This window comes from Oncorhynchus keta, unplaced genomic scaffold (genome assembly GCF_023373465.1).
Source record: "Oncorhynchus keta strain PuntledgeMale-10-30-2019 unplaced genomic scaffold, Oket_V2 Un_scaffold_1494_pilon_pilon, whole genome shotgun sequence".
In the NCBI taxonomy this organism is placed as follows: Eukaryota; Metazoa; Chordata; class Actinopteri; order Salmoniformes; family Salmonidae; genus Oncorhynchus; species Oncorhynchus keta.
Genome location: NW_026290796.1, coordinates 124,047 through 135,601, shown reverse-complemented (window position 1 = coordinate 135,601; position 11,555 = coordinate 124,047). Strand labels below are relative to the sequence as shown.

Here is an 11,555-nt window from a genome sequence, read left to right as displayed (position 1 = left end):
TCAGTCTTCCCTCCCTTCCCCCCCCTGTTCCTCCCCCCCTGTCCCTTCCCTGTTCCCTCCCCCTCCTTCCCTCCTCCCCCTCCCTCCCCCCCTCAGTCTTCCCCTCCCCTTCCCTGTCAGTCTTCCCCCTCCCCTCCCCCCCTGTTCCTCCCCCCTGTTCCTCAGTCTTCCCTCCCTCCCCTGTTCCTCCCCCTGTCTTCCCCCCCTCAGTCTTCCTCCCTCCCCATGTTCCTCCCCCTCAGTCTACCCTCCCTCCCCTGTGCCTCCCCTCAGTCTTCCCTCCCTCCCCTGTGCCTCCCCCCCTCAGTCTTCCCTCCCTCCCCTGTTCCTCCCTCTTTCTTCCCTCAATAAGCCTTAAGTTCTATAAGTTAGTAAATAAGTTAGAGCCCTCATTTACTAAAGACACTTGATTGCATTTATTAATGAACCAATTAAGTCATCACAATATCATAACGAGTCCAAAACGATCTACTACAGAACATTGAAACCTGACAAAAAAAAAACATCTTTAAATAAATTTAAATGGATACAAAAAGCTAAAATCTAAACAGATAGAAATAGAGATAGCAGAATGGGCGAGATGTAGATTGTCTTTGTTGAATGGTACATTGATTAGTTTATCGCTTCTATGATCACAGTCCTGGTCAGTCAGTCATCTATACATCTGTGCAAAATGTGTCCAAATTCACTGAAGCTGAGATAATATGAATATTAAAGGGGAAGTTCAGGATTTTACAACTTAATGTTAGATTGTTCCTCACCCTGGAAGTATTCAATGGTTCAGGAGAAACTGAAGTCCCTGGTTCGATTTAAAACAGCCAGCTAACTTTAAAAGCCAAAGGCCAAAATACTGAACGTCCCCTTTAATGACACTAAGGCTGGGATTCATTCAAATCCTCATTAGATCTGCCTCATGACATTTAAAGGTCATTTCCAATTGAGCTGACAGAAGCAGCGTTTACCGTGAATGAGGTCTCCACGAACGTGGGAACATTGCCTTTAAAAAGGTGCTTAGCCGATCGGACTGAATCCTGGCCTCAAACTGCTGACAACCTCACAGCTGTCTATGCTGTACATAAAGTTGGCTAGAGGGCTAGATGTTCAATAATCGTTTCTGTTCATGTGCACCCTCTACCCAACTCTATGATAGTGTCTGTGCCTGCGTACAAAACGGCAACATTCCCTTTAAAATGCACTACTTTTGACCAGAGCTCTGAGGAATATATATAGGGAATAGAGTGGCATTTGGGACGGAGGATGTTGCCGTCTGTCTGTGTGAGTCCTCGCTCCGCTGTCCTGTTGGAGGGACATTGTGCTCTTATCTTGGAACAAAGTGAAGACAAGTTAAAAGGATAACAACACTATTCTCACACACACACACAGTAGGCTAGTTCCAGCTACAACCTCTTCTCCCTAGAAAATACAGACACACACAGTAGGGGATAAGAGCCAAATGACTTAAATGTAAATGTAGGCTAGTTCCAGCTACAACCTCTTCTCCCTAGAAAATACAAACACACACAGTCAGTCGCTGTAAAAGTGCGGATTACTCGCAGTTTCACAAACTTTTTATTTGCCATTTTCACAAACTTTTTTTTGCCATTTTTATTCCCAGTAAGTAAGAGACAAGAGCTTTTGTTTTCCCAGTAAGTAAGAGACAAGAGCTTTTGTTTTCCCAGTAAGTAAGAGACAATAGCTTTTGTTTTCCCAGAGACAAGAGCTTTTGTTTTCCCAGTTAGCTTTTGTTTTCCCAGTAAGTAAGAGACAATAGAGCTTTTGTTTTCCCAGTAGAGACAATTTTTGTTTTCCCAGTTAGTAAGAGACAATAGAGCTTTTTTTCCCAGTTTTTTTGTTTTCCCAGTAAGTAAGAGACAATAGAGCTTTGTTTTCCCAGTAGAGACAATAGAGCTTTTGTTTTCCCAGTAAGTAAGAGACAATAGAGCTTTTGTTTTCCCAGTAAGTAAGAGACAAGAGCTTTTGTTTTCCCAGTTAGTAAGAGACAATAGAGCTTTTGTTTTCCCAGTAAGTAAGAGACAATAGAGCTTTTGTTTTCCCAGTAGTAAGAGACAATAGAGCTTTTGTTTTCCCAGTTAGTAAGAGACAATAGAGCTTTTGTTTTCCCAGTAAGTAAGAGACAATAGAGCTTTTGTTTTCCCAGTAAGTAAGAGACAATAGAGCACAAACGGTAGAATTCAGATGTCCTTTATGAGGGAAGTTTTTAAAAATCCTTAATACAAAAATAAAAAATTAAAAGTGCAAAACCACAAAACTAAAAATAAACAAATGTTTTGTTTGTGTTCATTTAAGCTCACCATGGAAACTAAAAAAAAAACAGTAGCAGCAAATAAAAAAATAATAAACAAAAAGCAACAAAATATGGACCTCTTGTAACACGTTATCAGGATAAACAATTCTGGGTTTAATCTCTTTCCTCAAGATATCACTATGGCAACACACACACACACAGTTGTTCACGGTTTACAGGTGGAGGACAATAGGGTGGGAGGAGTCAAGTGTTAAATCGTTACCTTATTAAAACAATCAACAGTGTAATGTAGGGTAAACAATAGGTAAACAAACTCAGACAAGACACACAAACAGGTACAACTAGAGGCGAGAGGCTGTGATCTGTAGTTTCCTAACTTTACGTAAGAATAACAGGTATTATTTAAGCCCCATTTCTCTCCCTCTTATAATGATGACTCGTATGAACCAAGAGGTTAGTCATCCCCCGTCTATCTAGAAGAGAACATGAGAATTATCTCATGATAGTTATATGAAGAAAGCATTCCTTAGGGAAAGGACAGAAACCAAAACATGCTTGGTGGAGGAGAGATCAGCAGTGAACCAGTGATCGAGTAACAACAGGAGGAATATTCATTCATATAGAAGATCCTTTACCCCAGAAAAAAACAGCTAAACAGAGGCTAGACACCTTCCTGTCTGTCCCCAACACACGCTGCCTGTCCCCAACACACGCTGTCTGTCCCCAACACGCTGCCTGTCCCCAACACACGCTGTCTGTCCCCAACACACGCTGTCTGTCCCCAACACACGCTGTCTGTCCCCAACACACGCTGTCTGTCCCCAACACACGCTGCCTGTCCCCAACACGCTGGTCCCCAACACGCTGCAAGCTGTGTGTCCCCAACACACGCTGTCTGTCCCCAACACGCTGTTTCTGTCCCCTGTCACACGCTGTCTGTCTGAACAATCGCTAAATCTCTGTCCCCTTCACACGCTAGTCTGTCCCCAACACACGCTGTCTGTCCCCTACACACGCCGTCTGTCCCCAACACACGCCGTCTGTCCCCAACACACGCCGTCTGTCCCCAACACGCTGTCTGTCCCCAACACGCTGTCTGTCCCCAACACGCTGTCTGTCCCTCACTGACTGTTAATCCCTTACTGGTAGTGTTGGAGTCTGACTAGTGTAACAGCGCCATCTACACAAAACTCTAGGTATTGCAAGTGTGTGTGTCTTACTGTGGGAGTTTCTGTCAGTCTCTCTATGGCTCTGTGTGGTGGATTTTTTTCTAGTCTGATTTAAATCTGTTAAATCTCTTTCCCTCTTCTGTAGTCTAGCTGGCCTCAACCTACCCCTCTCTACTGTAGTCTAGCTGGCCCCTACCTACCTCTCTCTACTGTAGTCAAGCTGGCCCCTACCTACCTCTCTCTACTGTAGTCAAGCTGGCCCCTACCTACCTCTCTCTACTGTAGTCAAGCTGGCCCCTACCTACCCCTCTACTGTAGTCTAGCTGGCCTCTACCTACCTCTCTCTACTGTAGTCAAGCTGGCCCCTACCTACCTCTCTCTACTGTAGTCTAGCTGGCCCCTACCTACCTCTCTCTACTGTAGTCAAGCTGGCCCCTACCTACCCTCTCTACTGTAGTCTAGCTGGCCCCTACCTACCCCTCTACTGTAGTCTAGCTGGCCCCTACCTACCTCTCTACTGTAGTCTAGCTGGCCCCTACCTACCTCTCTCTACTGTAGTCAAGCTGGCCCCTACCTACCCTCTCTACTGTAGTCAAGCTGGCCCCTACCTACCCTCTCTACTGTAGTCTAGCTGGCCCCTACCTACCTCTCTCTACTGTAGTCTAGCTGGCCCCTACCTACCTCTCTCTACTGTAGTCAAGCTGACCCCTACCTACCTCTCTCTACTGTAGTCTAGCTGGCCCCTACCTACCTCTCTCTACTGTAGTCTAGCTGGCCTCTACCTACCCCTCTCTACTGTAGTCTAGCTGGCCCCTACCTACCTCTCTCTACTGTAGTCTAGCTGGCCCCTACCTACCTCTCTCTACTGTAGTCTAGCTGGCCCCCCCTACCCCTCTCTTCTGTAGTCAAGCTGGCCCCTACCTACCTCTCTACTGTAGTCAAGCTGGCCCCTACCTACCTCTCTCTACTGTAGTCTAGCTGGCCCCTACCTACCTCTCTCTACTGTAGTCTAGCTGGCCCTCTACCTACCTCTCTCTACTGTAGTCTAGCTGGCCCCTACCTACCTCTCTACTGTAGTCAGCTGGCCCCTACCTACCTCTCTCTACTGTAGTCTAGCTGGCCCCTACCTACCCTCTACTGTAGTCAAGCTGGCCCCTACCTACCCTCTCTACTGTAGTCTAGCTGGCCTCCTACCTACCTCTCTTACTGTAGTCTAGCTGGCCCCTACCTACCTACTCTCTCTACTGTAGTCAAGCTGACCCCTACCTACCCTCTACTGTAGTCAAGCTGGCCCCTACCTACCCCTCTCTACTGTAGTCTAGCTGGCCCCTACCTACCTCTAGCTGGCCCTACCTACTTCTACTGTAGTCTAGCTGGCCTCTACCTACCTCTCTCTACTGTAGTCAAGCTGGCCCCTACCTACCTCTCTCTACTGTAGTCTAGCTGGCCCCTACCTACCCTCTACTGTAGTCTAGCTGGCCTCTACCTACCTCTACTGTAGTCTAGCTGGCCTCTACCTACCTCTCTCTACTGTAGTCAAGCTGGCCCCTACCTACTCTCTCTACTGTAGTCAAGCTGGCCCCTACCTACCTCTCTCTACTGTAGTCAAGCTGGCCCCTACCTACCTCTCTCTACTGTAGTCAAGCTGGCCCCTACCTACCTCTCTCTACTGTAGTCAAGCTGGCCCCTACCTACCTCTCTCTACTGTAGTCAAGCTGGCCCCTACCTACCTCTCTACTGTAGTCTAGCTGGCCTCTCTACCTACCTCTCTACTGTAGTCTAGCTGGCCCCTACCTACCCTCTCTACTGTAGTCAAGCTGGCCCCTACCTACCCCTCTCTACTGTAGTCTAGCTGGCCCCTACCTACCTCTACTGTAGTCTAGCTGGCCCCTACCTACCTCTACTGTAGTCTGGCTGGCCCTACCTACCTCTCTCTACTGTAGTCAAGCTGGCCCCTACCTACCTCTCTCTACTGTAGTCTAGCTGGCCCCTACCTACCCCTCTACTGTAGTCTAGCTGGCCCTACCTACCTCTACTGTAGTCTAGCTGGCCCCTACCTACCTCTCTCTACTGTAGTCAAGCTGGCCCCTACCTACCCCCTCTACTGTAGTCTAGCTGGCCCCTACCTACCTCTCTACTGTAGTCTAGCTGGCCCCTACCTACCTCTCTCTTCTGTAGTCAAGCTGGCCCCTACCTACCTCTACTGTAGTCTAGCTGGCCCCTACCTACCCCTCTCTACTGTAGTCAAGCTGGCCCCTACCTACCTCTCTCTACTGTAGTCTAGCTGGCCCCTACCTACCCCTCTACTGTAGTCTAGCTGGCCTCTACCTACCTCTCTCTACTGTAGTCTAGCTGGCCCCTACCTACCCTCTCTACTGTAGTCTAAGCTGGCCCCTACCTACCTACCTCTCTCTACTGTAGTCAAGCTGGCCCCTACCTACCCCTCTACTGTAGTCTTCTGGCCCCTACCTACCTCTCTCTACTGTAGTCAAGCTGGCCCCTACCTACCTCTCTACTGTAGTCTAGCTGGCCCCTACCTCTCTCTACTGTAGTCTAGCTGGCCCCTACCTACCCCTCTCTACTGTAGTCTAGCTGGCCCCTACCTACCTCTCTCTACTGTAGTCAAGCTGGCCCCTACCTACCTCTCTCTACTGTAGTCTAGCTGGCCCCTACCTACCTCTCTCTACTGTAGTCAAGCTGGCCCCTACCTACCTACCTCTCTACTGTAGTCAAGCTGGCCCCTACCTACTCTACTGTAGTCTAGCTGGCCTCTACCTACCTCTCTCTTCTGTAGTCTAGCTGGCCCCTACCTACCTCCTCTACTGTAGTCTAGCTGGCCTCCTACCTACTCTACTGTAGTCAAGCTGGCCTCTACCTACTCTCTACTGTAGTCTAGCTGGCCTCTACCTACCTCTCTACTGTAGTCTAGCTGGCCCCTACCTACCTCTCTCTACTGTAGTCAAGCTGGCCCCTACCTACCTCTCTCTACTGTAGTCTAGCTGGCCTCTCTACCTACCTCTACTGTAGTCTAGCTGGCCCCTACCTACCTCTCTACTGTAGTCAAGCTGGCCCCTACCTACCCCTCTCTACTGTAGTCTAGCTGGCCCCTACCTACCTCTCTCTACTGTAGTCTGCTGGCCCCTACCTACCTCTACTGTAGTCTAGCTGGCCCCTACCTACCTCTCTACTGTAGTCTAGCTGGCCCCTACCTACCTCTCTACTGTAGTCTAGCTGGCCCTACCTACCCCTCTCTACTGTAGTCTAGCTGGCCCCTACCTACCCCTCTCTACTGCAGTCTAGCTGGCCTCTACCTACCCCTCTCTACTGTAGTCAAGCTGGCCCCTACCTACCCCTCTCTACTGTAGTCAAGCTGGCCCCTACCTACCCTCTACTGTAGTCTAGCTGGCCCCTACCTACCCCCTCTACTGTAGTCTAGCTGGCCTCTACCTACCCCTCTTTCCCTCACTCTTCATTCTCTATCTGTCCCTACCTGTTTCTGCGTTGGAACCTTTTCCTTCTGAATGTAGGTAGCCCCCTCTATCTGTCCCTACCTTAGTTGGTTTCTCTGTGTTGGTTGGGTCCCCTTAATCTTTAATCTAGAGGTGTCCCCCTGTCCCTCCCCAAGTCCCGCCCACCCTCCCGCTATGGAGAAATACATAGGGCGTGGGGGCCGTCTGTCAGGGGGAGCGGCCAATGGCGTGATGGGTCCCTCTCCCCTCCCCCCAGATCAGTTCAGGGCATTAACACAGATGGATGAGATTCCTTTTCACCTTCCTCCTCTACTACTGGCTCACCTGGAGAGGGAGGGAGAGGGAAAGAGGGGGAGAGAGAAGGAAAGAGGGAAATAGCCAGGAAGATCACAACCAGGAAGTGCAATCTAAAAGTGTGACAGAATGAACATGGGAATGGTCCTATTTAAAGCGAGTGTGTACCTGATGTTAGGTTAGGGGGGGTTTCTACACGCCGTAGCAGGCAGACAGTCTCTCCTTCAGCTGGGGGGGAAACTGTTCTGAGAACTGCTGCCAGTTCTCCTCTCCTACCTGGTCCTTAAAACCATGGAGGATCTGGGGGGAGGAGAGAGAGAAAATACTTTGACTCCTCAACAAAGAAATGACAACAGAAACGATGTCTGAAATAATGCTCTACTATTATGGTTAACATCCCATTATCATACAGTCTACACACACACACACTGAGACACACACACTGAGACACACACACTGAGACACACACACACACACTGAGACGCACACACACAGAGACACACACACACGCACACACAGAGACACACACACACGCACACACAGAGACACACACACACGCACGGATCTGGGCCAAGCAAAGCTTTTCCCAGGATGTGTCCTAAACGGCCTCTCCCTTCCACTGTACACTACAGACGTGCCGAAGGGAACCAGGTGCCTTCTGGGACAGAGCGTTGGGTCCTCCACACACCTTGTAGAACATGTCTCTCAGGTCGTCTTTAGGGCTGACCCAGGACGCCACGGCATCACAGAAGAAGATGAAGTCCTGCAGAGAGACACATTCTGTCATTTCAACCTACAGAAGCACCGTGTCTCCATGTAGAGGTCTGCTCTCTTCACACCACAACGCCTGCTGCTGACTTCCTGTCTGACTCCCAGCACCTGCTGCTGACTTCCTGTCTGACTCCCAGCACCTGGTCCCAAACCCAACCGCAGTGCTACAATGTGATTCTAGGTGTGTGAAGCAGCTCACTTGCCAGACATGGTTGCAGCAACTTAAGCACCCGACAGGCAATACCAACCAGACCAAAACAACTTCAACAGGTTAACTGACCAGACGGTCACCTGACCCATTCTATTAGCCGGTCTGCATTAGCCTGTCTGCATTAGCCTGTCTGCATTAGCCTGTCCTGCATTAGCCTGTCTGCATTAGCCTGTCTGCATTAGCCTGCCTGCATTAGCCTGCCTGCATTAGCCTGCCTGCATTAGCCTGCATTAGCCTGTCTGCATTAGCCTGTCTGCATTAGCATTAGCCTGTCTGCATTAGCCTGTCTGCATTAGCCTGTCTGCATTAGCCTGTCTGCATATTAGCCTGTGCATTAGTATTAGCCTGTCTGTATTAGCCTGTCTGTATTACCTGGGCTACATCAATGTGTTAGATGTAGTTTGAAGAGAACGGAGTTGGCCTGATAGACCTTCTCTTCAGCTATTTTTACAGCCTACCTTTAAGGAGAGGGACGATTTTCAGACGGAGACATATAGGTGATCAATATTTATTTCTAGGCTGTGTAGTAAACTATAGCCTAAATGTAGGAAGTACATGTCCTTAGAGAGAGAAGTGCCCCGTTCTCCTCCCCCCCATGACCAGCCTATAACCTCCTCTAACTGACACCACACACATCTGATCTCACCGGTGAGACACTGAACAGGAAGTAGCGAGAACAGGTGGGTCGTCATTGTAAATAACAAGTTGTTCTTAACCGACTTGCAGAGTTAAATAAAAGGTTAAATAAAAACAGAATGACAGCAACACGTTCTGCCCCGTTCTGTAGGATACAGCCTAGTTCTGTAGGATACAGCCTAGTTCTGCCTAGTTCTGTAGTTCTGTAGGATACAGCCTAGTTCTGTAGGATACAGCCTAGTTCTGTAGGATACAGCCTAGTTCTGTAGGATACAGCCTAGTTCTGTAGGATACAGCCTGTTCTGTAGGATACAGCCTAGTTCTGTAGGATAGTTCTGTAGGATACAGTCTAGTTCTGTAGGATACAGCCTAGTTCTGTAGGATACAGCCTAGTTCTGTAGGATACAGCCTAGTTCTGTAGGATACAGCCTAGTTCTGTAGGATACAGCCTAGTTCTGTAGGATACAGCCTAGTTCTGTAGGATACAGCCTAGTTCTGTAGGATACAGCCTAGTTCTGTAGGATCAGCCTAGTTCTGTAGGATACAGCCTAGTTCTGTAGGATACAGCCTAGTTCTGTAGGATTAGTTCTGTAGGATACAGCCTAGTTCTGTAGGATACAGCCTAGTTCTGTAGGATACAGCCTAGTTCTGTAGGATACAGCCTAGTTCTGTAGGATACAGCCTAGTTCTGTAGGATACAGCCTACTGTAGGATACAGCCTAGTTCTGTAGGATACAGCCTAGTTCTGTAGGATACAGCCTTAGGATACAGCCTAGTTCTGTAGGATACAGCCTAGTTCTGTAGGATACAGCCTAGTTCTGTCAGCCTAGTTCTGTAGGATACAGCCTATTCTGTAGGATACAGCCTAGTTCTGTAGGATACAGCCTAGTTCTGTAGGATACAGTTCTGTAGGATACAGCCTAGTTCTGTACAGCCTCTGTAGGATACAGCCTAGTTCTGTTCTGTAGGATACAGCCTAGTTCTGTAGGATACAGCCTAGTTCTGTAGGATACAGCCTAGTTCTGTAGGATACAGCCTAGTTCTGTAGGATACAGTTCTGTAGGATACAGTCTAGTTCTGTAGGATACAGCCTAGTTCTGTAGGATACAGCCTAGTTCTGTAGGATACAGCCTAGTTCTGTAGGATACAGCCTAGTTCTGTAGTTCTGTAGGATACAGCCTAGTTCTGTAGGATACAGTGGTTCTGTAGGATACAGCCTAGTTCTGTAGGATACAGCCTAGTTCTGTAGGATACAGCCTAGTTCTGTAGGATACAGCCTAGTTCTGTAGGATACAGCCTAGTTCTGTAGGATACAGCCTAGTTCTGTAGGATACAGCCTAGTTCTGTAGGATACAGCCTAGTTCTGTAGGATACAGCCTAGTTCTGTAGGATACAGCCTAGTTCTGTAGGATACAGCCTAGTTCTGTAGCCTAGTTCTGTAGGATACAGCCTAGTTCTGTAGGATACAGCCTAGTTCTGTAGGATACAGCCTAGTTCTGTACAGGTTCTGTAGGATACAGCCTAGTTCTGTAGGATACAGCCTAGTTCTGATACAGCCTAGTTCTGTAGGATACAGCCTAGTTCTGTAGGATACAGCCTAGTTCTGTAGGATACAGTCTAGTTCTGTAGGATACAGCCTAGTTCTGTAGGATACAGCCTAGTTCTGTAGGATACAGCCTAGTTCTGTAGGATACAGCCTAGTTCTGTAGGATACAGCCTAGTTCTGTAGGATACAGCCTAGTTCTGTAGGATACAGCCTAGTTCTGTAGGATACAGCCTAGTTCTGTAGGATACAGCCTAGTTCTGTAGGATACAGCCTAGTTCTGTAGGATACAGCCTAGTTCTGTAGGATACAGCCTAGTTCTGTAGGATACAGCCTAGTTCTGTAGGATACAGCCTAGTTCTGTAGGATACAGCCTAGTTCTGTAGGATACAGCCTAGTTCTGTAGGATACAGCCTAGTTCTGCCTAGTTCTGTAGGATACAGCCTAGTTCTGTAGGATACAGCCTAGTTCTGTAGGATACAGCCTAGTTCTGTAGGATACAGCCTAGTTCTGTAGGATACAGCCTAGTTCTGTAGGATACAGCCTAGTTCTGTAGGATACAGCCTAGTTCTGTAGGATACAGCCTAGTTCTGTAGGATACAGCCTAGTTCTGCAGCCTAGTTCTGGATACAGGATACAGCCTAGTTCTGTAGGATACAGCCTAGTTCTGTAGGATACAGCCTAGTTCTGTAGGATACAGCCTAGTTCTGTAGGATACAGCCTAGTTCTGTAGGATACAGCCTAGTTCTGTAGGATACAGCCTAGTTCTGTAGGATACAGCCTAGTTCTGTAGGATACAGCCTAGTTCTGTAGGATACAGCCTAGTTCTGTAGGATACAGCCTAGTTCTGTAGGATACAGCCTAGTTCTGTAGGATACAGCCTAGTTCTGTAGGATACAGCCTTCTGTAGGATACAGCCTAGTTCTGTAGGATACAGCCTAGTTCTGTAGGATACAGCCTAGTTCTGTAGGATACAGCCTAGTTCTGTAGGATACAGCCTAGTTCTGTAGGATACAGCCTAGTTCTGTAGGATACAGCCTAGTTCTGTAGGATACAGCCTAGTTCTGTAGGATACAGCCTAGTTCTGTAGGATACAGCCTAGTTCTGTAGGATACAGCCTAGTTCTGTAGGATACAGCCTGGTTCTGTAGGATACAGCCTAGTTCTGTAGGATACAGCCTAGTTCCAGTTCTGTA

At 48.1% G+C, this 11,555-nt stretch overlaps 1 protein-coding gene and 2 long non-coding RNA genes across 7 annotated transcripts in view; all 3 read right to left on the bottom strand.

The window, feature by feature from the left end:
• Nucleotides 1–401: 401 nt before the first annotated feature.
• Nucleotides 402–1,599, bottom strand: LOC127927528 (uncharacterized). The gene is made up of 2 exons (XR_008127910.1): nucleotides 1,493–1,599; nucleotides 402–1,404 (listed from the first exon to the last, which is right to left on the bottom strand). It is a non-coding gene; the product is annotated as an uncharacterized LOC127927528 (long non-coding RNA).
• A 1,789-nt stretch (nucleotides 1,600–3,388) lies between these two features.
• On the bottom strand, nucleotides 3,389–6,726 carry LOC127927525 (uncharacterized). Of its 5 annotated transcripts, XR_008127901.1 has the most exons (10): nucleotides 6,681–6,716; nucleotides 6,585–6,648; nucleotides 6,315–6,550; nucleotides 6,004–6,147; nucleotides 5,634–5,798; nucleotides 4,926–5,200; nucleotides 4,361–4,432; nucleotides 4,113–4,293; nucleotides 3,632–3,874; nucleotides 3,389–3,596 (listed from the first exon to the last, which is right to left on the bottom strand). It is a non-coding gene; the product is annotated as an uncharacterized LOC127927525 (long non-coding RNA). The 5 variants fall into 5 exon arrangements; XR_008127902.1 differs by lacking the exon at nucleotides 6,585–6,648 and having other exon boundaries at nucleotides 6,315–6,451; nucleotides 6,681–6,724; XR_008127905.1 differs by lacking the exons at nucleotides 6,004–6,147; nucleotides 6,585–6,648 and having other exon boundaries at nucleotides 6,415–6,451; nucleotides 6,681–6,726.
• Nucleotides 6,727–6,833: 107 nt separating this feature from the next.
• LOC118381329 (transportin-2-like) overlaps nucleotides 6,834–11,555 on the bottom strand; it is a 30,895-nt gene continuing 26,173 nt past the window's right edge. The window contains 3 exon segments of the mRNA XM_052513993.1: nucleotides 6,834–7,229; nucleotides 7,368–7,499; nucleotides 7,888–7,962. Coding sequence (XP_052369953.1) covers nucleotides 7,392–7,499; nucleotides 7,888–7,962 — 183 coding nt within the window. The 3' untranslated portion in view covers nucleotides 6,834–7,229; nucleotides 7,368–7,391.